The sequence below is a fragment of the Nycticebus coucang genome, chromosome X (genome assembly GCF_027406575.1).
Source record: "Nycticebus coucang isolate mNycCou1 chromosome X, mNycCou1.pri, whole genome shotgun sequence".
Lineage (NCBI taxonomy): Eukaryota > Metazoa > Chordata > Mammalia > Primates > Lorisidae > Nycticebus > Nycticebus coucang.
This window is the reverse complement of record NC_069804.1, coordinates 149272186-149298529: the sequence shown is the minus strand read 5'-3', so window position 1 is coordinate 149298529 and position 26344 is coordinate 149272186. Positions and strand designations below refer to the sequence as shown.

The 26344-nt window shown below is 45.6% G+C and overlaps 2 protein-coding genes across 7 annotated transcripts in view; one reads left to right on the top strand and one right to left on the bottom strand.

The window, feature by feature from the left end:
- XIAP (X-linked inhibitor of apoptosis) overlaps positions 1 to 16538 on the bottom strand; it is a 55327-nt gene extending 38789 nt beyond the window's left edge. For 2 of the 6 annotated variants that reach the window (XM_053581044.1, XM_053581048.1), the window contains exon 1: positions 16163 to 16354. The gene's annotated coding sequence lies outside the window, so the exon portion shown is untranslated. Of the gene's footprint in view, positions 1 to 9950; positions 10006 to 16077; positions 16355 to 16428 lie in introns of those variants that run through there. The other 4 variants (XM_053581045.1, XM_053581050.1, XM_053581049.1 and 1 more) reach the window with 4 other exon arrangements.
- The window catches only part of LOC128577038 (zinc finger and BTB domain-containing protein 11-like), a 75333-nt gene continuing 63624 nt past the window's right edge, over positions 14636 to 26344 (top strand). Inside the window, 3 exon segments of the mRNA XM_053579088.1 lie at positions 14636 to 14648; positions 16167 to 16296; positions 16451 to 16587. Of these exon segments, the coding sequence (XP_053435063.1) occupies positions 14636 to 14648; positions 16167 to 16296; positions 16451 to 16587 (280 nt within the window).

Here is a 26344-nt window from a genome sequence, read left to right as displayed (position 1 = left end):
ACTATTAGCCCTCAGTAGAGTGCCGTAGCATCACAGCTCACAGCAACCTCCAACTCTTGTACTTAAGCAATTCTCTTGCCTCAGCCTCCCAAGTAGCTGGGACTACAGGTACCCACCACAACGCCCAGCTATTTTTTTTTTGTTGTTGTTGCAGTTGTTTAGCTGGCCCAGGGCCGAGGTCGAACCCGCCACCCTTGGTGTACATGGCTGCCGCCATAACCACTGTGCTATGGGCACCAAGCCTTTTTTTTTTTTTTGAGACAAGAGTTTCACTATGTCACCCTGGGTAGAGTTCCATGGCATCACAGCTCACAGCAACCTCCAACTCTTAGACTTAAGTGATTCGCTTGCCTCAGCCTCCCAAGTAGCTGGGACTACAGGCACCTGCTACAATGCCCGGCTATTTTTTGGTTGTAGTTGTCATTGCTGGTTAGCAGGCCCAGGCTGGATTCAAATCTGCCAGCTCTGGTGAATATAGCCAGTGCCCTATCAACTGAACTACAGGCGCCAAGCCAGGGCCTCAGTTCTTAGGACTCCAGTTATTTTTATTTCTTCACGCTGTTTACCTGTTACCAGTTTTGTTTGTTTGTTTTTTTAGAGACAGAGTTTTTGTCGCCCTCGGTAGAGGGCTGTGGCGTCACAGCTCACAGCAACCTCCAGCTCTTGGGCTCAGGCAATTCTCTTGCCTCAGCCACCCGAGTAGTTGGGACTCCAGGCGCCCACCACAACACCCGGCTATTTTTCTTTGTTGCAGTTTGGCTGGGGCCAGGTTTGAACCCGATACCCTCGGTATATGGGGCCAGCGCCCTACCCACTGAGCCACAGATGCTGCCCCTATTACTAGTTTTTTTTTTTTTTTGCAGTTTTGGCCGTGGCCGGGCTTGTACCCACCACCCCCAGTATATGGGGCCGGTGCCCTACTCCTTGAGCCACAGGCGCCACCCTGTTACTAGTTTTAATAGACAACTTTTTGAAATGCAATTCTTCCTAACCTCTAAGAAATCAAACTTGGCTGTTTTTTTTTGTTTTGTTTTGGGTTTTTTTTGTTGAGACAGAGCCTCAAGCTCTATGGCATCACAGCTCACAGCAACTTCCAACTCCTGGGCTCAAGCGATTCTCCTGCCTCTGCCTCCACCTCCCAAGTAGCTGGGACTATAGGTGCCTGCCACAACACCCTGCCACCTTTTGGTTGCAGCTGTCATTGTTGTTTGGTGGGTCTGGGCTGGATTTGAATCCGCCAGCTCAGATGTATGTGGCTGACGCCTTAGGCGCTTGAGCCACAGGCACTGAGCCAAACTTGGCGGGTTTTAGGAGTTACTTCTCATGTTATTATGGAGCACTGAAGCTATATTCCTGAAACATGAAATTCTGTGACAGTTGTTTACAATGGGGTTTGTCCATCCTATAGCTTATCTACTTAAAACTAATTCCAGGGTGGCGCCTGTGGCTCAGTGAGTAGGGCGCCGGCCCCATATTCCGAGGGTGGCGGGTTCAAGCCCAGCCCTGGCTGAACTGCAACCAAAAAATAGCCGGGCATTGTGGCGGGCGCCTGTAGTCCCTGCTGCTCGGGAGGCTCAGGTGGGAGAATGGCAGAAGCCCAAGAGCTGGAAAAAAAAAAAAAACAACTAATTCCAAATAGGTATAATTTATATTTTAAAAAGGAGTTAAATTTCATTGTCTCTAGTAATATAAGAGACTTGCTTGGGCGGCGCCTGTGGCTCAAAGAATAAGGCGCTGGCCCCATATGCCGGAGGTGGCGGGTTCAAATCCAGCCCTGGCCAAAAACTGCAAAAGAAAAAAAAGTAAGAGACTTTCTTCTTTAATCACATCTTGTCCTTATTCCCAATCTTAACTGAAAAGCATCCCCCCGTGTGTCTATTATATACACTGTATGCTTTTAGTGTATTCAACTGCCATGAAGATTTTGCATACAAAACTATACAAAGATGAAAAGATCTTTTTTGGGAGGGACAGGGTCTCACTTTATCACCCTGGGTAGAGTGTTTTGGCATCACAGCTCACTCTGTTACCCTCGGTAGAGTGCCTTGGCGTCACAGCTCACAGCAACTTCTGGCTCCTGGGCTTATGTGATTCTCTTGCCTCAGCCTCCTGAGTAGCTGGGAGTACAGGCGCCGGCCACAATGCCCGGCTATTTTTTTGTTGCAGTTTGGCCGGGCCAAGTTCAAACCCGCCACCCTCGGTATACGGGGCCAGCACCCTACCCACTGAGCCACAGGCATCGCACTATTGACTTTTTTTAAATAGCTGCTTTTATAACTAACAGTTGTGTTCCATTAAAACAAAAAAGATCAGGCTCGGCGCCTGTGGGTCAAGCGGCTAAGGCGCCAGCCATATACACCAGAGCTGGCGGGTTCGAATCCAGCCCAGGCCTGCCAAACAATGACAACTACAACCAAAAAATAGCCAGGCATTGTGGCAGGTGCCTGTAGTCCCAGCTACTTGGGAGGCTGACGCAGGAGACTCACTTGAGCCTAGGAGTTGGAGGTTGCTGTGAGCTGTGATGCTACAGCACTCTACCGAGGGCAACAGCTTGAGGCTCTGTCTCTAAAAAACAACAACAAAAAAATCTACTCCATGGGCGGTGCCTGTGGCTCAGTAAGGCACTGGCACCATATATCCAGGGTGGCGGGTTCAAACCCTGCCCTGGCGAAACTGCAACAACAACAACAACAACAAAAAAAATGGCCTGTTGTTGTGGCAGGCACCTGTAGTCTCTTGTTGAGGCAAGAGAATTGCCTAAGCCCAGGAACTTGAGGTTGCTGTAAGCTGTGTGAAGCCACGGCACTCTATCGAGGGCGATAAAGTGAGACTCTTTCTCTACAAAAAAAAAAAAAAAAAAAAAATCTACTCCATAATATCATGAGTTTCAGTTATCACAGCCACCTCAGGAAAAAAATGGTTTTTATATGTTTTTCAGACACTGAAAAAAGTAATTTTGACACTGAAGATGAGTACAAATCTATTTAAAATGGCTAAGAAACTATCTCTGGTGATTGAAAACGAACTATTATAAATAGCCATTAAATGCTTTTAAAAGTTAAAATAGCACTGTATTGACCCTGTGCAGTGGCCAACACCTGTAATCCTAGTAGTACTCTGAGAGGCTGAGGTGGGAAGACTGCTTGAGCTTAGGAACTGGAGATCAGTCTGAGCAAAAACAAGACCCCACTCTACTGGAATTAGCTGGGTGTGGTGGTGTATGCCTATAGTTCCAGCTACTCAGAAGGCTGAGGCAAGAGGAGTACTTGAGCCCAACAATCGATTTCAGGTTGCTGTGAACTCTGATGATACTATGGCATTCCACTAGGGGTGACAGAGTGAGACCAAAAAAAACCCAAAAAACCAAAACCAAAACAAACAAACAAAACCCCCACTGTGTAATAAATGGAAATTCTTTTTCTTTCTTTCTTTCTTTTTTTTTTTTTTTGGAGACAGAGTCTCATTGAATAGCCCTCAGTTGAATGCTTTGGCATCATAGCTCATCACAACCTCAAACTCTTGGGCTTAAATGATCTTCTTGCCTCAGCTTCCCAAGTAGCTAGGACTACAGGCACTGGGCACAACGGCCAGTACTGTTAGAGACCAGGTCTCCCTTTTGCTCCGGCTGGTCTGTAACTCCTGAGCTCAAGCAATCCACTTGCTTAGGCTTCCAATGCTGGGATTACAAGTGTGAACCACCACACACAGCCCACGAATCACAATTCTTTTTTTTTTTTTTGAGACAGAGTCTCAAGCTATCGTCCTGGGTAGATGAATCACAATTCTTAACAAATAAGGTACCAAAATCTACTACTAGAATCCTTTTATTCTATGGAGCTCATAAATCTCCACAATCTGTTTTTCACTCTTCTGATCTCGAGATGAAATTCATTCAACCACTATAGATAGGCTCATTTCATGAACTACAAATACAGTAGAACCTCTGTAATTTTGTTTTGTTTTGTTTTTGTGACAGAGTCTCACTCTGTTACCCTGGGTAGAGTGTCTTGGCATTGTAGCTCACAGCAACCTCAAACTCTTGGGCTTAAGCAATTATCTTGCCTCAGCCTCCCAAGTAGCTAGAATTAAAGGCACCTGCCACAATGTCCGGCTGATCTCAAACTCCTGAGCTCAAGCCATCCAGCTGCCTTAGCCTCCCAGAGTGCTAGGATTACAGGAGTGAGCCACCTGGCCCAGCCAGAACCTCTGTAAATTGACCACCAAAGGGACAGTAACAAACTGGTCAACATATGGAGGTGGTCAACATAAGGAACTAAGCCAACTGCACTGATATGTACATAACCGTCTCTAAAAAAATAGCCAGGCACTATGGCAGGCGCCTGTAGTCCCAGCTACTTGGGAGGCTGAGGCAAGAGAATCGCCTAAGGCCAAGAGCTGGAGGTTCTGTGAGTTATGATGCCACGGCACTGTACAAAGGGCGACAAAGTGAGACTGTCTCAAAAAACAAAAAAAATCTACTGTGGGCTCGGCGCCTGTAGCACAGTGATTACGGCACCAGTCACAAACACAGAGGGTGGCAGGTTCGAACTTGGCTCAGGACAGCTAAACAACAATGGCAACTGCAACAAAAAATAGCTGAGTATTGTGGTAGGTGCTGTAGTCCCAGCTACTTTGGAGGCTGAGGCAAAAGAATCTCTTAAGCTCAAGAGTTTGAGGTTTCTGTGAGCTGTGATGCCACAGCACTCTACCAAGGGCAACATAGCGAGACTCTGTCCTCCCTCCTCCCAAAAAAAATCTCTGGTTATTTCTAGGCAGTAGGATTGTTATTTTTTTCTTTGTGCTTTTCTTTCTTTCTTTTTTTTCTTTTGAGACAGAATGATATCATTCAGTTGCCCTGGGTTTGAGTGCCGTGGAGTCATAGCTCACAACAACCTCAAACTCTTGGGCTTAAGCAATTGTCTTGCCTCAGCCTCCCAGGTAGCTGGAACTACACCCACCACAACGCCTGGCTGTTTTTTTGAGATGGGATCCCACTCTGACTCAGGCTGGTCATGAACCTGTGAGCTCAGGCAATCCACCCACCTCGGCCTCCCATGTGCTGGAATCTCAGGCATGAGCCACTGCACCCACCTAATGGCGGGCTATATTTTAGAGATGGGGTCTTGCTGTGGGTCAGGCTGGTCTTGAACTCCTGAGCTCAAACAATCCGCCCACCTCGGTCTCCCAAAGTGCTGGGATTACAGGCATGAGCCACTGCGCCCGGCCCTATGCTTTCCTTAATTTTCTAAATTTTAGCCGGAAAATATTATTAGATTGTAATAGAAATAAGCAGTTGGATGTTTTTTTGAGACAGTCTCACTTTGTCGCCCTCTGTAGAGTGCCATAGCATCACAGCTCACAGTAACCTCAAACTCTTGGACTCAAGCAATTCTCTTGCCTCAGCCTCCCAAGTATCTGGGACTACAGGTGCCTGCCACAATGCCTGGCTATTCTTAGAAAGGAGGTCTCACTGTGGCTCAGGCTGGTCTCCAACTGGTGAGCTCAGACCACCTACCCGCCTCAGCCTTCCAGAATGCTAGGATTACAGGGGAGAGCCACCACGCCCAGCCTAAGCAACTAGATTCTTGATTAGTCAGGGACCCTTATACAATCTTGTTCACCAGATTGGGGGTGTTATTTGGCTATCTGCCATGTGACAATATTTTCTTCATCTGTGAATAAACTGGTCCAGTAAACAATCAATCGCAGGGCCTGGTACTGCAAGGTTTTGACTTTTCATTCACAGAAGACAATTTTTATAGCTTATGAAAAGGAGAGGGAAAGATATATCTTTCGTTCTTATCTTTTTTTCTTTTTTTTTTGAGACAGAGTCTCACTATATCCCCCTCGGTAGAGTGCCACAGCGTCACAACTCACAGCAACCTCTAACTCCTGGGCTTAAGCTACTCTTGCCTCAGCCTCCCAAGTAGCTGGGACTATAGGTGCCTACCACAACGTCCGGGTATTTTTCTTTTGTGGCAGTTGTCATTGCTTTTTAGCTGGCCCGGGCTGGGTTCGAACCCACCAGCCTCAGTGTATGTGGCTGGCGCCATGACCACTGTGGTATGGGTGCCGAGCCTTTTGTTCTTATCTTTTTGCCTATCCTAAGAATTTCTGCCAACTTGCTTCTTAGGAAACTGCTTTTGAGCAATCTATATGAGAAAAGAGAAATTGTAAATTGATGTTAACACAGTTGATCATCAAGTTAAAAAAGGGGGATGGGAGATACAGTTCAAGGCCCTGAGAGAAAAGAAGTGACAAGGTCGTCTGCAGTGCTTGGCCAGGAATAAATGCCTTTGGTCCATTGCTTAAATGGCAGCAAATCAGTAGCAAAGACTGAGCAACAATGATAATATCTGATTGCTACTTATTGTTAACTTGAGTTGAAAATAAAGTCTTACTTTGTCACCTTTGGGTAGAGTGCCGTGGCGTCCATAAATTACAACCTCAAATTCTTGGGCTCAAGTGATCCTCTTCCCTCACCCTCCCTGAGGGGACTACAGACACCTGCCACAAGGCTGGCTAGTTTTTTCTATTTTTAGTAGAGATGGGGGCCTCCTTGCTCAGGCTGGTCTCAAACTCCTGAGCTCAGGCACCCGCCCTGGCCTCCCAGGAAAATAAAGGATTTTGTTGAAAAATGTTTCTGAATGATGTCTATTTCCAAAATTATGATACATTCATTCACTGCCTTACGAAAATAATCAATGAATTTGGGGCTTGGCAAGAAGAAAGAAGTCTCCCCAACTTCTTTTGGCCAAAACCTTCCTAAAGTAATTTTTACAAAAAGGCTAGCATAGACATGGCATGGTGTCTCACACCCGTAGTCCTAGGAATCTGGGAGGCCGAGGTAGGAGATCCTTTGAACTCAGGGTTCCAGACCAGACTAAGCAAGACCCAGATCCCATCTCTACTAAAAATAGAAAAAAAATTAGCTGGGTGGGCAGCACCTGTGGCTCAGTGAGTAGGGTGCCGGCCCCATATACCGAGGGTGGTGGGTTCGAACCAGGCCCCAGCCAAAATGCAACAAAAAATAGCTAGGTGTTGTGGTGGGCACCTGTAGTCCCAGCTACTTGGGAGGCTGAGGCAAGAGAATTGCCTAAGAGCAAGAGCTGGAGGCTGCTGTGAGCTGTGACGCCACAGCATTCTACTGAGGGTGACAGAGTGAGACTCTGTCTCTAAAAAAAAAAAAAAAAAAATTAGCTGGGGGTTGTGGCAGGTACATGTAGTCCCAGTTACTTGGGAGGCTGCAGCAGGAGGATCCTTGAGGCCAGGAGTCTGAGGTCGGTGTGAGCTAGGCTGACGCCATAGTAGTCTAGCCTTTGCAATAGGGTGAAACTATCTCAAAAAAAGGGGCGGGAAGCACCACAGAATTAAGTATACTGAGAAATAAAATCATTATATTTTGTAGACACAACAAAAATTGTTCATAATAACTATGTTTGTGCTGAACAAAATAGTAGAAATCAGCTTTTCATTTTACAGATAAAGAAACTAAGACATATGGAATTTAAAGAATTTGACTAAGGCCACAGAGCAAATTAGTACCCAGAACTAGAATTCATTGTGCTATTTGATACTTGTCCAGGTAACTTATTCTGACATAAGTGATTAGAATGCAGTACTTACAGTACTTGGGAGGCTGAGACGGGTGGATTGGGGCTCACAGGTTCGAGACCAGCAGAGCAAGTGGGAGATGCTGTCTCAAAAAAAAATAGCCAGGCATTGTGGCTGGCGCCTGTAGTCTGAGCTACTAGGGAAGCTGAGGCAAGAGAATCAAGCCCAAGAGTTTGAGGTTACTGTGAGCTGTGATACCACTGCATTCTACCAAGGGCAATAAAGTGAGACTTTGTCGCAAAAAAAAAAAAAAAAAAAAGGAGAATGTAGTACTTAGAATCAGGTGGTTCTCCAAGTTTACATACCACCCTGAGGCATTTCTCAGTAGGAAGTGCTCTAGTCCATGATCACCCTGGGATCTCAAGCAAATGATAAAACAAGTTCTAGGGCAGCGCCTGTGGCTCAGTGGGTAGGGAACCAGCCCCATATACCAAGGGTGGCAGGTTCAAACCTGGCCCCGGCCAAACTGCAACAAAAAATAGCTGGGCGCTGTGGTGGGCTCCTAGTCCCAGCTACTCGGCAGGCTGAGGCAAGAGAATCGCCTAAGCCCAGGAGTTGGAGATTGCTGTGAGCTGTGTGACGCCATGGCACTCTACCCAGGGTGATAAGATGAGATTCTGTCTCTACAAAAAAATAAAAATTAAAAAAAAATACAAGTTCTGGATAAGAGTTTACATCTATTCTTTTTCTCAGTGAAAATATCTAGCCCTATCTAAAAGCTACTCTGGGCTCGGCACCCGTACCACAGTGGTTATGGCATTGGCCACATACACTGAGGCTGGCGGGTTTGAGCCCAGCCCAGGCCAGTTAACACCAATGGCAACTGCAACAACAACAACAACAAAAAAAAACAGCTGGGCAGTGGTGCCTGTGGCTCAGTGGGTAGGGAGTTGGCCCCATATACTGAGGGTGGCAGTTTCGAACAGGCACCAGCCAAATTGCAACAAAAAAGTAGCCAGGTGTTGTGGCCGGCGCCTGTAGTCCCAGCTACTTGGGAGGCTGAGGCAAGAGAATTGCCTAAGCCCATGAGTTGGAGGTTGCTGTGAGCCAAGATGCCACAGCACTCTACCAAGGGCGATAAAGTGAGACTCTGTCTCTAAAATAAAAAAAAAAATAAATAAATAAACATATATTTTCTCATTACAAAAAAAAAAAAAAAAAAACATAGCTGGGTGTTGTGGCGGGTGCCTGTAGTCCCAGCTACTTAGGAGGCTCAGGCAAGAGAATCACTTAAGCCCAAGAATTTGAGGTTGCTGTGAGCTGTGACACCATAGCACTCTACCGAGGACAGCATAGTGAGACTCTGTCTCAAAAAATAATAATAAAATAAAATAAAATATATAATGTGCTTTACAATTTAGAGTCTTTTCATATGTGATATCTAATTTAAGTTACACAACATATCATAGACCTCAAGAAATATGAGGAAACCATGATTCTGACTTGTTGGTCCTCATAGGTCACATGATCAGCAAATGACAATAAAAATTCAAACCCAGAGCCTGGTGGGGAGGCAAGAGAATGTGCTGCCACAAGAGACTGGCCAAAGCAGGAGTACACTGACATTATCACCAGCAATGTGGACTTTCTCAACTCACTCCATATGTCTTGTTCAAGATTCGCAACAGTAAACGAGAAATTTACAGCATTACTGAACAGAGAATAGGGTATGCTGCACTGCAACATGAGGGACAAAAGGTGGGACATTCACCTAGAAGCATGCTGCTGGAAAGTTGCTTGACAGAACAAAAGCCACATGGGAAAGGCACCAGGAGCTTTCAGCTTCCTCCTTTCTCCTTAAAGAGCAAGAGGGCTTATTCTTGTTTTTCCTTTTTCAAAAGTGTGGCCTTTAGGCCCAGCATAGTGGCTCACGCACTCCGGGAAGCGGAGGTAGGTGGAGACATCATCTCTAAAAAAAATAGATGGGCGTCGTGGGTGCGCCTATAATCCCGGCTATTCAGGAGGCGGAGGCAAGAGAATCACTTGGGCCCAAGAGTTTGAGGTTGCTGCGAGCTATAATGCCACAGCACTCTACTAGGAGCAACAAAGTGAGACTGTCTCAAAAAATATATACACAAAACCATATCATGATAAGGTGAATTGCATGTATCCATAACAAAGTACCAAATTAAACTGAAGTCAAATTCTAAAGTAGCAAAGTACAACTATATCATAACTAAAAATAGTAAAAGTCCATGCCAAGTCGTGCAAAATGGAAATAAATATGCTTTTACCACACAAAGGACAACCTATTAACCATACACAGAGCAGATAAAACATATCATTTATAAGTTTGGCTTTAAGTTCTTAGATACAATAATCAGCAACTGCTTTACCTTTCTCAGAATTTAGGAAGGCCTTTCTTTTGGATTATTCAGAAGACCTTGGAAGTTTTATTTTTTCCTTTTAATCTGATAAATTTATTTGTACAAGCAGAGGCATTTGGTCATTAACTTTTTACCCAGAACCTATTTACTACATTCCAGCCACTGTCAGTATACAGTGATCTTTGATCCTACCTCTGCAACTCAATAGCTATTTGAATCTTGGGCAAACTTGTTTTGGCGTCCGTAGCACAGTGGTTACAGCACCAGTCACATATACCAAGGGTGGAGGGTTTGAACCTGGCCCAGGCCAACTAAACAACTGCAACAAAAAAATAGCTGGGCTGGGCGGCGCCTGTGGCTCAAAGGAGTAGGGTGCCGGCCCCATATACCCGAGGTGGTGGGTTCAAACCCGGCCCGGGCCAAAAACTGCAAAAAAAAAAAAAAAAAAAAAATAGCAGGGCGTTGTGGAGAGCGCCTGTACTCCCAGCTACTTGGGAGCCTGAGGCAAGAGAATCACTTAAGCCCAAGAGTTTGAGGTTGTTGTGAGCTATAACACCACGGCACTCTACCAAGGGTGACATAGTGAGACTCCGTCTCAAAAAAAAAAAAAAAAAAAGAATCTTGGGCAAACCCTTATGAGCTCCCACAAATTCTCTCTCTTCTGTGCTAAAATAATCTCAGACTCACAAACCCTGTTTCTCCCTCTTTTAACCTATTCTGTACCCACTCTACGTAGCAATGAAACACAGCTTGCAGCTCCAACAAATTAAAATTCAAGTACTTAGTATGTAAAATTTAAAAATAAGTGAAAGTAGGGCGGCGCCTGTGGCTCAGTGAGTAGGTCGCAGGCCCCATATGCCGAGGGTGGCGGGTTCAAACCCAACCTTGGCCAAACTGCAACAAAAAAATAGCTGGGCATTGTGGCGGGCGCCTGTAGTCCAGCTGCTCGGGAGACTGAGGCAAGAGAATCGCGTAAGCCCAAGAGTTAGAGGTTGCTGTGAGCCATGTGACGCCACGGCACTCTACCCGAGGGTGGTACAGTGAGACTCTGTCTCTACAAAAAAAATAAATAAATAAATAAAAATAAGTGAAAGTATAAACCATAAATAAGCAAGGTTTATATTTCCACCTCATTCTTAATTTCTTGTCCTTTTGAGATTTTTATTCTAAACAGACTTGGAATTTTTCTATGGAATTCTTTTCCTTGATAAAATCTGAGATAATCAGTCTTTAAAACTATCATAATGGGTTTTGAAACTTTGGAATCAACTAGCCCAATTTGTTTCTTTCTCTTTTTTTTTTGAGACAGAGTCTCACTTTGTCACCCTCAGTAGAGTGCCCTCGAGTCACAGCTCACAGCAACCTCAAACTCTTGGGCTTAAGCGATTCTCTTGCCTCAGCCTCCCAAGTAGCTGGGACTACAGGCGCCCGCCACAACACCCAGCTATTTTTTGGTTGTAGCTGTCATTGTTGTTTGGCAGGCGTGGGCTGGATTCGAACTCACCAGTTCTGGTGTATGTGGCTGGCGCCCTAGCCTCTGAGCTACAGGTGCCAAGCCTCAACTTGTTTCTTTACAGATGAAGAAATTGTAGTATAAAATAATATGCATAATAAATAAAAACTATATTCTGAAAGACTTTTGACAGGAAGTGCTCACTACATAATGTTGAATGTTAGGATTAAAACAATCTACTTACAATCCTAATTCTCTATTTTATTCCAAATTTTATAAATTTTCCATAATAAACACACATCTGTTTTGTAACTTAAAATAGTCAAGATATCCTTTTTATGTTTTGAATCAATAGAATAAACATATCAAAAAGTTGTACACAACCACACTTGACTAGCTTTGTAAAAAGAAAAAAGTTGATGAGGGAGGTCATGGTTGTATGGCACACCTCTTGGGGGCAGGACACAATTATAAGAGGGATCTAACAAATGCAATCAGTGTAACCTAATTCTTTGTACCCTCGATGAATCCCAAACAATAAAAAAAGAAAAATGTTGTGGGGCGGCTCCTGTGGCTCAGTGGGTAGGGCGCCGGCCCATATACCGAGGGTGGTGGGTTCAAACCCAGCCCCGGCCAAATTGTAACAAAAAAATAGCCGGGCGTTGTGGCGGCCGCCTGTAGTCCCAGCTACTTGGGAGGCTGAGGCAAGAGAATCGCCTAAACCCAGGAGTTGGAGGTTGCTGTGAGCTGTGATGCCATGGCACTCTACTGAGGGTGATAAAGGGAAACTCTGTCTCTAAAAAAAGAAAGAAAAGGGCGGCACCTGTGGCTCAGTCGGTAGAGCGCCGGCACCATATACCGAGGGTGGCGGGTTCAAATCCGGCCCCAGCCAAACTGCAACCAAAAAATATCCGGGCGTTGTGGCGGGCGCCTGTAGTCCCAGCTACTCGGGAGGCTGAGGCAAGAGAATCACCTATGCCCAAGAGCTGGAGGTTGCTGCGAGCTGTGATGCCACAGCACTCTACTGAGGGCAACAAAGTGAGACTCTGTCTCTAAGAAAAAAAGCTGGGAGCAGTGGCTCATGCCTGTAATCCTAGCACTCTGGGAGGCCGAGGCAGGTAGATTGCACCTATGCCCAGGAGTTGGAGGTTGCTGTGAGCTGTGTGAGGCCACGGCACTCTACCGAGGGCCATAAAGTGAGACTCTGTCTCTACAAAAAAAAAAGAAAGAAAGAAAAAAGTTGTAAAAAAAGAAAAGAAATATGGGGCAGCGCCTGTGGCTCAGTGCCGGCCACATATACCGAGGGTAGTGGGTTCAAACCCAGCCCCAGCCAAACTGCAACAAAAAAATAGCCCGGCGTTGTGGCAGGCACCTGTAGTCCCAGCTACTCGGGAGGTTAAGGCAAGAATATCACCTAGGTCCAGGAGTTGGAGGTTGCTGTGAGCTGTGACGCCACGGCATTCTACTGAGGGTGATAAAGTGAGACTCTGTCTCTAAAAAAAAAAAAAAAAAGAAAGAAAGAAAAAGAAAAAAAATATGGACGCACTGATAAGCACAATCCTATAGCTAATTGGAAAGAAAAATCAAGACAAGAACCCGGGTCTAGTGGCATTCAATTCAGGGCTTTTTCAGTGTACCACATGACCTCTAAGATAGAAAAATATATTTGTTAAATTTAATATTCACTTTTTATTTTACCACTACTTTTTGCCTCCTCAAATCTACTCACACAATGACCTTAAACAGTGCTAACAGATTACATTTTATAATACTATTACCAGATTACCCCAGAGACAAAGCTTGAGAATTGACAGCTCATGATAATCTCCCATCCTCAAAATAACAAGGGCATCTGTTTTGCCATATTCATCTTTGGAACTCTACCAATGCCTGGCACATAGTACATATTCAATAAACGTTTATTTTATAAACCATAGCTTTTTTCCTGCTAGTACTAGCTACCAGATTTAAACATCAGACCAAACAAAAGCAGTTAAATCTCATTATTTGACATTTGGTGTCTCTAAGCGTTTATAAATATAAACAGAGGATTTACTAAACAAATTCATGTTTACAACAAAATGTACGGGGAACATTTATGTTACTAAAATATTTCAAGCACTATACAGATTAAATGGTACATTCATTACAATAATTCTTACTTATTGAAATAGGCCTGACTAACCTTTAGTCAGCATTACTTTGTTAGCCTAGTTGGAATCACCGAATGCACTAGAAAGCAGTAAAATTACAGGTGTTGTACAAGAGGCACTGGACTAGAAGCTAGGCTCTAGTCCAAGCTCTGCTAACAATCAGATATATATACTGGGCAATGCATTTTTTCTTCTTGGAGTCTTAACCTATTTGTAAAAACAAGAGAGCTGAACTCCTAATCACTGAGGATCTTTCTAGCCTTAACTGTCTTTCCTTCTTTTTTTTTTTTTTTTTTTTTAGAGACAGAGTCTCACTGTGTCACCCTCGGTAGAGTACCATGGCATCACAGCTCACAGCAACCTCCAGCTCCTGGGTTTGGGTGATTCTCTTGTCTCAGCCTCCCGAGTGGCTGGGACTGCAGGCACCTGCCAGAATGCCTGGATATTTTTTTGTTGCAGTTTGGCTGGGGCCAGGTTCAAATACACCACCCTCGGTATATGGGGCCGGGGCCCTACTCACTGAGCCACAGGCGCCGCCTTACCCTTAACTTTTCTTAAAAAAGTTATGTATATAAATCTTTTTATGGACGGCGCCTGTGGCTCAAAGGAGTAGGGCGCCAGGCCCTTATGCCAGAGGTGGCGGGTTCAAACCCAGCCCAGGCCAAAAACTGCAAAAAAAAAAAAAAAAAAAAGATTCTTATCCAAAAAGATTCTGTAATTCACATATTTTTTCATTGTGTCAAATCTGACATTCTGAATGTGTTATAGTTTGCTACATTATTCAAATAATAAAAAAGCTTAGCACACTTTCTAAAAATACATAAAGATATACTTTTTAATGCTGATATGCATACATACATGTATGAATTTGAAAACTGTTTGTTATAAAATCAATACTGGTTTATGGTAAGAAATTCAAACAGCACATTAAGCCACATATGAAGTATAAACTAAAGTCTCTCATGGCTCCACGCCTATAGCTCAAGTGGCTAAGGCACCAGCCACATACACTACAGCTGGCAGGTTCAAATCCAGCCTGGGGCTGCCAAACAACAATGACAACTACAACCAAAAAATAGTCAGGCACTATGGCGGACGCCTGTACTGCCAGCTACTTGGGAGGTTGAGGCTAGAGAATTGCTTGAGCCCAGGAGTTGGAGGTTGCTGTAAACTGTGATGCCATGACACTCCACCCAGGGCGATAGCTTGAGGCTCTGTCTCAAAAAAATAGGTAAATAAAGTCTCTCATCTCTCTTCTCCTTAAGTAACCACTATTAACATTTTTCTTGAGTATCCTGCAAGAAATTATCTGGGCAAATACAAGTATATGTACGTTTACGTTCCTATGTGTATAAATCTTTTTAATCTAAACTGTTGTCACTGCTTCGATGGTGGGGAAAAAAAGCACTTCATAATCTTATTAAATACAATGAAATACATCAAAAGTGGTAGTACAATTAATGGCACAAAGTATTACACTCTTGAGAAATGTGCCTTGACTTGAGCGTATTGTATTTTCATGCTTCCAGGCTATAAGAAGCAATCATACAGAAAGAGGAGTGGGTGAGGAGCCAGACAACCTGTACTCTAATCCAAGTAGTTGAGTAGCCTTAGGCAATCCATGAAATCTTCCTGAGCCCTAGTTTCTGCTTTTGTAAAATAACAGAGTTGAACTAAGATCCCTTGCAACTGTAAAATGTTATAATTCTAAGATGGCCGTCTTAACAGTGTTCTCTTGAACTGGCTGTAACAAATGTTATTAAGGAAAAAGGACAAGAAGGAAGAAAGAAGCACTACTGAAACCCATAGTCTTACTAGAGCAAATTTCTAGGAGTCATTAACTATCAAGCTACAGTTGTGACAGAACTAGTGACATAATTATATCTGAAGGCAAAGGAGATTACTAAAACCTGATAGGTTTTTACAACGCTTTGATTGACGTTTTTCTTTTTTGTAGGTGGAGAGGACTAGTGCTTAATTTCAGCGATAACCACTACCCCTACCCTGAAAACAATTTAAGTGCATTATGGACTTAAAATTATGAAACTGAAAGTCAAATTGACATTTTGTTGTACAGAACATGCCAGGGAGGTGACTAGGGCAGCAAAGGTTGGAAAGAACTACTAGCTAATTTCCTCTTCAGGAAGCTCTTTGGCCTCTATTCTATTTCACTCACCCGGCCCAGACACACTCCACCCTGCTGCATACATGCTACAGGTATCAGTTGAGTGGGTGGGGGGAAATCCCTTTGCTCATATATTTTTAAAAAGTTATTTGACTCGATTTATCTTAGGTGTCATGAGATTTAGGGACACAGTCCAGCAGGCCTGAAGCCAGCCAATCCACCCACGCCTTCCTTCAAGCAGTCCCGGGAACCTGGGCTAGGAGCTCCAGGCGGGCCACCCCGCCAGGCGGGCGCGGCCTTCCCGCCCTCCCCTGCAGCGCCGGGCCGGTGGGGAGTGGAGGGGAGAAAAAGGGAGGAGAGAGGAGAGAATAGGGGGAAGGGAACGCCCGCACAAGCAGTACCCACCGCGCGAGAAGAGCTGCCTCAACTGCCCGCGGCGATCGGCCCGGGCCCCAATCTGAAAAAGCCAACTCTGCGGCCGGGCCCCTACCTAGGTGAAGGAAACGGAAGTCCCCGCGTCTCCCTCACGCGCCTCCACCAGCCAGGCCATGCCCTGGAGAAACCCCGAGTCTGGAAACCCCGAAGTATGGCCACGTCAGGGACTCCAAAAAGACACCAGACGCGGTCCGTCAGTCTCCCAGCCTCGGCCGTGCCACTGGGTCCGGCAGTATCCTTCCCACCCCACTGCTGGGAGGTCAGCCTCCAGCCCTGCAAAGCCCCTCCTCCTTCCCCCGCCTCCGCCATTTTTCAGCTTACCACTTCGGCCCCGCGTCCCTAGATTAGAGCCGCGCCTGCTCGGGACGCCGCCAACGTCCCGCCACTTCTCCGAGCCGGAAGGGGGCAGCAAGAAGAAACGGAGCCTTTTTGCCCCCCGCATCCCCCCCCCCAGATGGAAACCTGAACCCGACTCAGCGAGTGCACATGCGCAATGGGCACCTAGTAGTCCCGCCCCCCCAGCTCAAGCGTTTCCTCTCACCCTGGAGGGTAGTTTTCCCACGGTTTTTACCTGCAGGGCTCTGGGTTTGAGGAATAGGGGAATTAAGAGAGAATGGAGATCACATCTTGAGTTCTTACTATAGACCAGGTACTACAGACCGTGTTCTTTGTTGTAATTTTGACAACCCTGTGAGATAGGCACTCTCTTATTAAGCCTATTTTACAGGCTTGGCGTCTGTGGCTCAAGCGGCTAAGGCGCCAGCCACATACACCTGAGCTGGCGGGTTCGAATCCAGCCCGGGCCTGCGAAACAACAATGACAGCTGCAACCAAAAATAGTCAGGTGTTGTGGCGGGCGCCTGTAGTCCCAGCTACTTGGGAGGTGGAGGCACGAGAATCGCTTGAGCCCAGGGGTTGGAGGTTGCTGTGAGCTGTGATGCCACAGCACTCTACCCAGGGCGACAGCTTGAGGCTCTGTCTCAAAAAAGCCCATTTTACAGAGGAAACTGAGGTCCAGAGAGGATACTTATCCCAGTATCATGTGGCTAATAAGTGAGAAAACTGGGATTAGAATCAGATCTGTTTCCAAGGAGGGACAGAAGAAAGGAATACCTAAAAAAAGAAAAAAAAGAAAGAAAGGAATACCTGTTATCATCAATTCCACCATTATGATCCCAGCGCATCTCTCTCTTGGACTGTAATAGCCTCCTCACTGGTCTCCCAGCTTACTTCTTTGCCCCTCTCCATTCTGTTCTCCCAGCAGCCAGAGATGATATCATGAAATATAAGTCAGATCATTGCCACTTCGCTGTTCAAATCCCTTTTTTGGGTCTTAATTTCACTTAAAGTAAATGCCACAGATTTATAATGACCTACAAAGGCTATGATAGCTGGCCACCAAGATGACCCACAATAATATTCACTTGTTGCTATTTGTACCCTTGGTTAGATCTGTTCTACATTGAACCAGGGCTGACGGGTGGAAGTAATAATGTGTGACTTAACAAGGCTAGCTTATAAAAGGGGTTGAGATTTCTGCCTTGCTCTCTTTTGGATTGGTTGCTCTGGGGAAAACAACTATCATCTCCTGAGACATGGAGAGGCATGGGTCTCAGCATGTGGAGAGGCCCACATGGGGATAAACTGTGTCCTCTGTCCCCCATCTCCTTCTCCCCTCATCTCCTCCTCCCCACCCACAACCAATAGAATTAGTTTGGCCCACCTAACAAATACCAACTTGCCAACCACATGATTGAGCCACCTGGGAAGAGGAGTCTTCAGGCTCAGGCTTCATATTACTGCAACATCTTGAAAGCCAAAGCCAGAACCACTGAGCCAAGTAGTTCTCTTGAATTCATGTGTATTATTTTTTTCAATAGCTAAATTTTAGCATAATTTGTTACACAGTGGTAGATAACTAATACAAAGAGCCTAAATATGGATCCCTGTTACTTTTATATTCTCATCTATTACTACTACTCTGTCCTTGTTCCTTTAGTTTTCTTGCCTCAGGGCCTTGGCACTTGCTGCTCCCTCTGCCTGGAACACTTCACCATGGCTTGTCCTTCCCTTCCTTCAAGAGATTGCTTCATTGTCACCTTCTCCAAAAGGTCTATTGTGACCACCATATTTAAAATTTTTGTACAGCTCCTCCCCCCAGTATTTCCAATCTCCCTTTCCCTGTTCTAATTTCTCTTTTTCTCATGGTACCTATTACTTTCTCACCCAGTTCTCTTCTTTATTATTATACTTCTTTTTTTTTTTTTTTCCTGACACAGGATCTGACTCTGCTGCCTGGGTGCTACAGTGCAGTGTCATGATCATAGCTCACTGCAACCTCACACACACACCAGGGCTTCAGCAATCCTCCTGTCTCAGCCTTCTGAGTAGCTGTGATTACAGGGGCATGCCACCATGCCCAGCTAATCTTTTTGTACTTTTTTTGTCAGTTTTTGGCCAGGGCTGGGTTTGAATCCACCACCTCCGGCATATGGGGCTGGCACCCTACTCCTTTGAGCCACAGGCGCTGCCCACTTTTTTTTTTTTTTTGAGACAGAGTCTTACTTTGTTGCCCTCAGGAGAGTGCTATGGCATCACAGCTCACAGCAACCTTCAACTCTTCGGCTTAAGCAATTCTCTTGCCTCAGCCTTCCAAGTAGCTGGGACTACACGGTGCCTTCCACGACGCCCAGCTATTTTTATTGTTATTGTTGTTGTTGTTGTCATTGTTGATTTTAACTGGCCCAGCCGGATTTGAACCTGCCAGCCTCAGTGTATGTGACCGGCGCCCTGCCCACTGAGCCATGGGTGCCACCCCTTTTTGTACTTTTTGTACAGATAGGTTCTTCCTATTGCTCAGGCTGATCTCAAACTCCTGGCCTCAAACAATCTGCCTCGGACTGCCAGAGTGCTAGGATTATAGGTGTTAGCCACCAGTCCTGGACTTATTATTATATTTCTTTAGCATACACCCCTCTCCTACCCCTGCTAGAATGTAAGCTCCATGAGTACAGTAATCTTTGTTTTGTTCACTGATGTATTCCAAGTGCTTAGAACAGTCTCTGACACAGTACATGTGCTCAGAAGGTATTTGTTGAATGAGTGAATAAACATAAACATGCCAGACCCTCAGTAAATACTTGTGTGAATTATCAATTGGGAGGTATGAGCAACAAAAGCCAAGATACTTTGGATATGATGTCTAGGTGTTATATGCAGGGATACATATAGGTGTGAAATGAGAAAAAAACAGTTTGTGGAGAACTTGCTCTTACTTGTGCAAAGATAATTTGTTGCAGTTGTTTTTGTTTCGAGAGAGGGAAAGAATGAAGATGTGTTAGTTTGAACCATGTTCCATCATTGCCGAATTTTGGAAACAGGCATTTCATATGGTTTTACCTCCTATAGCTCAATGGGGTAGGACACCAGCCACATACATGAAGGCTGGTGGGTTTGAGCCTGGACCAGGCCTGCTAAAGCAACAATGACAACTGCAACCAAAAAATAGCTGGGCATTGTGGCGGGCGCCTGTAGTTCCAGCTACTTGGGAGGCTGAGGCAAGAGAATCGCTTAAGACCAAGAGTTTGAGGTTGCTGTGAGCTGTGACAGCACAGCACACTACCTAGGGTGACAGCTTGAGACTCTGTCTCCAAAAAAAGAAAAAAAAGATGCCGGCTCTAATCTGTTGTGAGCAAAACTAGCATCTCCCCATCTCCAGCCAGCCCTCTCCTTCCTTTCTCTTTCTCTTTATTTTTAGGGACCCAGACATAAAGAGGAAACTTGGGCTCAGCGCCTGTAGCTCAGTGGCTAGGGCGCCAGCCACATAACCAGGGCTGGTGGGTTTGAACCTGGCCAGGCCTGCCAAGCAACAATAAAAACTACGACAAAAAATAGCCGGGCATTGTGCTGGGCACCTGTAGTCCCAGCTACTTGGGAGGCTGAGGCAAGAGAATAGCTTAAGCCCAAGAGTTTGAGGTTGCTGTGAGCTGTGATGCCACAGCACTCTGCTGAAGGCGACATAGTGAGATTCTGTCTCAAAAAAAAAGGAGACTTGTTGCTTGTTTGGGCTCAGGGATGGAGTGGGGGGAGTGGCAAACTCTTATTTCAAAATAATGGAAAATTTCCCCTGGGCTTTCTGTATACTAATCTCCTATGATGTAGGGGGTATACCCCGTGTACACAGTGTGCAAAACTCCAACAATCCAAAAAACAATGTCAAAGTCAGAGTATTGTCAGGATGTGTCTGGAATAAAGGGCAGGCGAAAGCTCCTGGGGTTGATGTAAGTCCAGGAGAAAGCCTGGCATGTTGGAGGGGTCATCACCCAGAATGGGGTGGGATTTATGTTTGAAGAAGACTATGAGGCCAAAGACCTGACTGGATGTGAGGGAGTGTCCTGAATATCAAAGATAATGGTTAGCATTTACTGAGTGTTTACTGTATGTTGAGAACTGTCTTAAGTGTTTAGCATGCCTTATCTTGCCACATCGCTCTCCTAATCCTCTTGGTAACCCTCTGGGGCAAATGTTCTTTTTATTCTTTTTTTTTTTGGTGTGTGTGTGTGTTTTTGGCCAGGGCTGGGTTTGAACCTGCCACCTCTGGCATATGGGACCAGCGCCCTACCCCTTTGAGCCACAGGAGCCGCCCGTTTTTATTCTTATTTATTTACTTATTTGTTGAGACAGAGTCTCACTATGTCTCCCTTGGTAGAGTGCCGTGGCGTCACAGCAACCTCAAACTTTTGTGCTTAAGATATTCTCTTGAGGGGCGGCGCCTGTGGCTCAATGAGTAGGGCGCCAGCTCAATGCCCAGGGTGGTGGGTTCAAACCCAGCCCCGGCCAAACTTGCAACAAAAAAATAGCCGGGCGTTGTGGCGGGCACCTGTAGTCCCAGCTGCTTGGGAGGCTGAGGCAAGAGAATCGTGTAAGCCCAAGAGTTAGAGGTTGCTGTGAGCCGTGTGACATCATGGCACTCTACCCGAGGGCCGTACAGTGAGACTCTGTCTCTACAAAAAAAAAAAAAAAGATATTCTCTTGCCTCACCTTCCCAAGTAGCTGGGACTACAGGTGCCTGCCACAAGGCCTATCTAACAGACTGCCTTTTTCGGGATACACCCTCTGGGCTCTAATAAGATCATAAACAAAGCAGTCTGAGATGGTGCCCACCACAACGCCCAGCTATTTTTTTGTTACAGTTGTCATTGTTGTTTTTAGCTGGCCCAAGCCAGGTTCGAACCCACCAACTTTGGTATATGTGGCTGGCACCATAACCACTGTGCTGCAGGCGCTGAGCCTTATTCTTATTTTTATTCAGAACTTAGGTGGGTGCCTGGCCCATAGCTAAGGTTTCAAACCAGGTCAGGTCATTCCTCCACCTAAAACTCTGCAGTAGTTTCTCACTTGGTAGAGGCAAGAGCAGGGTGCTGTGGGAGCACAGAGGACGGACCTAGGACCTAGATCAGAGCCGACTCCACCAAGACTTCATTCAGTCTTGCAGGACAAGACAAAGAGCAGGAGTTAGATAGGTGAAGTAGTAGGAGAAAGGCATTCTAAATTGACCCACCAACATGTGCCAATGCATAGAAGAACAAAATAACATGCACGTGGTGGTGAATGGTAGTTCATGTCTTATGGTTGGAATGCCACCACTGCATTTATTGATTTTTTATTACAGTCATACTGGGTTGAGTTATATAGTGACAAGGACTCTCTCCTTGACCAAACCTGAGTCAAGCTCTTCTGAGTTCTCTTTCTGACTAGGCTTTAACCTTGGGCTCTGTCCTTGACCCACTTAGTCCAGTTTTTTTTTTTTTTAAGAGACAGAGTCTTGGGTGGCACATGTGGCTCAAAGGAGTAGGGCACTGGCCCCATATGCCAGAGGTAGTGGGTTCAAACCCAGCTCAGGCCAAAAACCGCAAAAATAAATAAATAAAAAGAGACAGAGTCTCACTTTGTTGCCCTGCATAGAGTGCTGTGGCATCACAGCTCACAGCAACCTCCAGCTCTTGGGCTTAGGTGATTCTCTCGCCTCAGCCTCCTGAGTAGCTGGGACTACAGGTGCCCACCACAAGGCCCAGCTAACAGACTGCCTTTTTCAGGATACACCCTCTGGGCTCTGATAAAATTGTGAATAAAGCAGTCTGAGATGGCGCCCACCACAACGCCGGGCTATTTTTTTGTTACAGTTTGGCCAGAGCCGGGTTCAAGGACGGCGCTCTACTCACTGAGCCACAGGTGCAGCCCCACTTAGTCCAGTTTTAACAAGAATCCCACTGAGCCCATTTGGCAAAGATCCTCCACCCTTGGTGTCTGATCACCCTCAATAGCTGATCAAATTACTCACTCCCTACTCTTGATATCTTATTACGCTGGCCTGCTTTCAGCGAGAATCTTGTTGAGTGTACCAAACAAGAATTCCCCTAGGGGCGGCGCCTGTAGCTCGGTGAGTAGGGAGCCGGCCAAATAGTCCAAGGGTGGCGGGTTCAAACCCGGCCCCAGCTACAAAAATGCAGCAACAACAAAAAAATAGCAGAGCGTTGTCGGGGGGGGGGGTGAGGTGGGGATGGGTGGGGGCTCCTGTAGTCCCAGCTACTCGGGAGGCTGAGGCAAGAGAATCACTTGAGCCCAAGAATTTGAGGTTGCTGTGAGCTATGACACCATTGCACTCTACAGAGGGCAACAAAGTGAGACTGTGTCTCTAAAAAAAAAGAATTTCCCTAGTCTTAGACCAGGCAAGATGGCTCACACCTGTAATCCTAGCACTCTGGGAGGCCGAGGTGGGTAGATTGCCTGAGCTCGCAGGTTCCAGACCAGCCTGAGCAAGAGCAAGACCCTGTCTCTAAAAGTAGCCCGTGTTGTGGCAGGCACCTGTAGTCCCAGCTACATGGGAGGCTGAGGCAAGAGAACCACTTGAGCATAAGAGTTTGAGGTTCCTGTGAGTTATGATGCCACAACACTCTACTGAAGGTAACAAAGTGAGACTCTGTCTAAAAAAAAAAAAAAAGAAAGAAATGTTTAATAACCTATTATCTGACTACTTGATTAGATATTAAAAGCAAATGATTGAAAAACCACCTACTTGCTAAAGACTTGCTGCTTATTCACCAGAGTCTTTTTTTCTTTTCTTTTTTTTTTTTGCAGTTTTTGGCGGGGGCTGGGTTTGAACCCATCACGCCCAGTATATGGGGCTGGTGCCCTACTCCTTGAGCCACCCGTGCAGCCCAAGTAGAGTTGTTTTTGTGTGTGTGTGTGTGTAACAGAGTCTCACTTTGTTGCCCCTATAGAGTGTGGTGGTGTCATAGCTCACAGCAACCTCAAACTCTTGGGTTCAAGAGATCCTTTTGCCTCAGTTTTTCATTTATAGTAGAGATGGTGTCTCGCTCTTGCTCAGGCTGCTCTTGAACTTGTGTGCTCAAGCGATCCACCCACCAGGCCTCCTAGAGTGCTAGGATTATAGGCATTAGCAACCTCACCGGCCTAGAGTCTTTTCCACTTTCTCCATTTCTAGGAACTATACAATAAAATGCTTGTTAAATGACTAGTAATTATGCCTGTTTATTTTTTCTGCTTAGAGCAAAAGGTAACTTAATTAACCTGATATATTCAGAAAGGGTTGGAAAAACAAAACTATTATTAATTTGAATGAATTTTTGCCAGCAGAGTATTTAAAAATAAAATGCTTCTAGGTCGGCACCTGTCTCAAAGGAGTAGGGCACCAGCCCCATATGTTGGATGTGGCGGGTTCAAACCCAGCCCCGGCCAAAAACTGAAAAAAAAAAAAAAATAATAAATAAATAAATAAATAAATAAAATAAAATGCTTCTATCCTATCTTCACTTGTGCTTTGAGTATATTAGTATTTTCTTTGATGAAAAGAAAGACTTTGATACCTTGGAGCTGCTGATTTAAGTTCTTCCAATTTATGGTAAATGTCTACCATGTAAAGTCAATCCTACTTTTCAAAATAATTTTTTTTTTTTGACACAGAGCCTCAAGCTGTCACCCTGGGTAGAGTGCCGTCCCATCACAGCTCACAGCAACCTCCAACTACTGGGCTCAAGCGATTCTCCTGCCTCCACCTCTCAAGTAGCTGGGACTACAGGTGCCTGCCACAACGCCCAGCTATTTTTTGGTTGCAGCCGTCATTGTTGTTTGGTGGGCTCGGGCTGGATTCAAACCCACCAGCTCAGGTGTGTGTGGCTGGCACCTTAGCCGCTTGAGCCACAGACGCTGAGCCAAGAAATTTTTTTTTGAGACAGAATCTTACTATGTTGCCCTCAGTAGGGTGCAGTGGCATCACAGCAGCTTCAAACTTTTGGGCTTAGGTGATTCTCTTTGCTTTAGCCTCCTAAGCAGCTGGACTATAGGTGCCCGCCACAATGCCCAGCTGTTTTCTTTTGTTGTTATTGCAGTTGTCACTGTTGTTTTATTTATTATTATTATTTTTTGCTTCTTAAACTTTCTTTTCTTTTCTTTCTTTCTTTTTTTTTTTTTGTAGAGACAGAGTTTCACTTTATTGCCCTCGGTAGAGTGCCGTGGCCTCACACAGCTCACAGCAACCTCCAACTCCTGGGCTTAGGCGATTCTCCTGCCTCAGCCTCCTGAGCAGCTGGGACTGCAGGCGCCCGCCACAACGCCCGGCTATTTTTTTGTTGCAGTTTGGCCGGGGCTGGGTTTGAACCCACCACCCTCGGTATATGGGGCCGGCGCCCTACTCACTGAGCCACAGGCGCCGTCCTCTTTTCTCTTTTTTTTGAGACAGAGCCTCAAGCTGTCATCCTGGTAGAGTGCCATGGCATTACAGTTCACAGAAACCTCCAACTCCTGGGCTCAAGCGATTCTCCTGCCTCCGCCTCCTGAGTAGCTGGGACTACAAGCAGCCACCACAATGCTCAGCTATTTTTTGGTTGCAGCCGTCATTGTTGTGACAACCCAAAAAATAGCCCGGTGTTGTGATGGGTGCCTGTAGTCCCAGCTAGTCGGGAGGCTGAGGCAAGAGAAGCAAGAGAATCACTCAAGCCCAAAAGTTTGAGGTGGGGGGCAACAAAGTGAGATTCTGTCTAAACAAACAAACAAAAAAACCCCAAACACTGTCAAATGAGGCATTCTTTTCTTTTCTTTTTTTGAGACAGAATCTCAGCTGTCACCCTGGGTAGAGTGCCATAGTGTCATAGCTCACAACTCATGGTCTCAAGTGATACTGGAATTTTGTCTTTACTAGGTTCTTGGTCTCAGTGATATGAAGAATGAATCCACGGACCACGGATCAGTGGTAATGATACAGGATTCCACCACTCAGGGCTAGACAGGGAGCCCCTCATTCTCTGGGCCCAGGTGATCTCAGAGGTCAGACCCCCATTTCCAGGCACAAGCAGACTGCCTTTTTTCTTTTTTTTTTGAGACAGAGTTTCACTTTATCACTCTCAGTAGAATGCCGTGGTGTCACAGCTCACAGCAACCTCCAACTCCTGGGTTTAGGAGATCCTCTTGCCTCAGCTTCCCCAGTAGCTGGGACTACAGGCGCCCCCACAAGGCCCAGCTAACACACTGACTTTTTCAGGATACACCCTCTGGGATCTGATAAAATCATGAACAAAGCAGTTTGAGATGGTTTTTTTGGTGGTTCCACCTTGAGTAGGACCACACACCCTAATCCCTTCTGAGAGACAAAGACTGTAAAGGACCTGAGTAACCTTGCCCTTGAGGAGCTACATTCATTCATTTATTAATGCACTCATTAACTTCGAAAAGATGTTTTTCCATCTACCAACTCCTGGCCAAGTGTGATTCTCAAGACCTAATACCCTTAGATGAACAGCCCACGTAGAGACACCTCAGTTCAGTTTTTTCTCCCTTCCAAAAGCTCTGGTCCTTTTTACTTCTGTATTCCTTTCTTTCTTCTTTTTTTAATTTTTTTTTTTTTATTTTTAATTTCAGCTTGCTTGTTCATTCTTCTTCACTTGAAGTACTCTTTTGTTTTGTTCATTCTCTTCTTCCTCTGGCGATGCTCTTTCCCGTTGCCTCCCCAGTAGCTGGGGTTACAGACGCCCACACAACGTCCGGCTCTTTGATGTTAGTAGAGATGCGGTCTTACTCTGGGTCACTGCTGCTCATACTGGTCTCCAACCTCTGAGCTCAGGCAATCCACCCGCCTCGGCCTCCCACAGCTCTGGGACTACAGGCGTGAGCCACCACGCCCGGCCTGTATTCCTTTCTAACTTCTAATAAAAGTCCTCTCTTA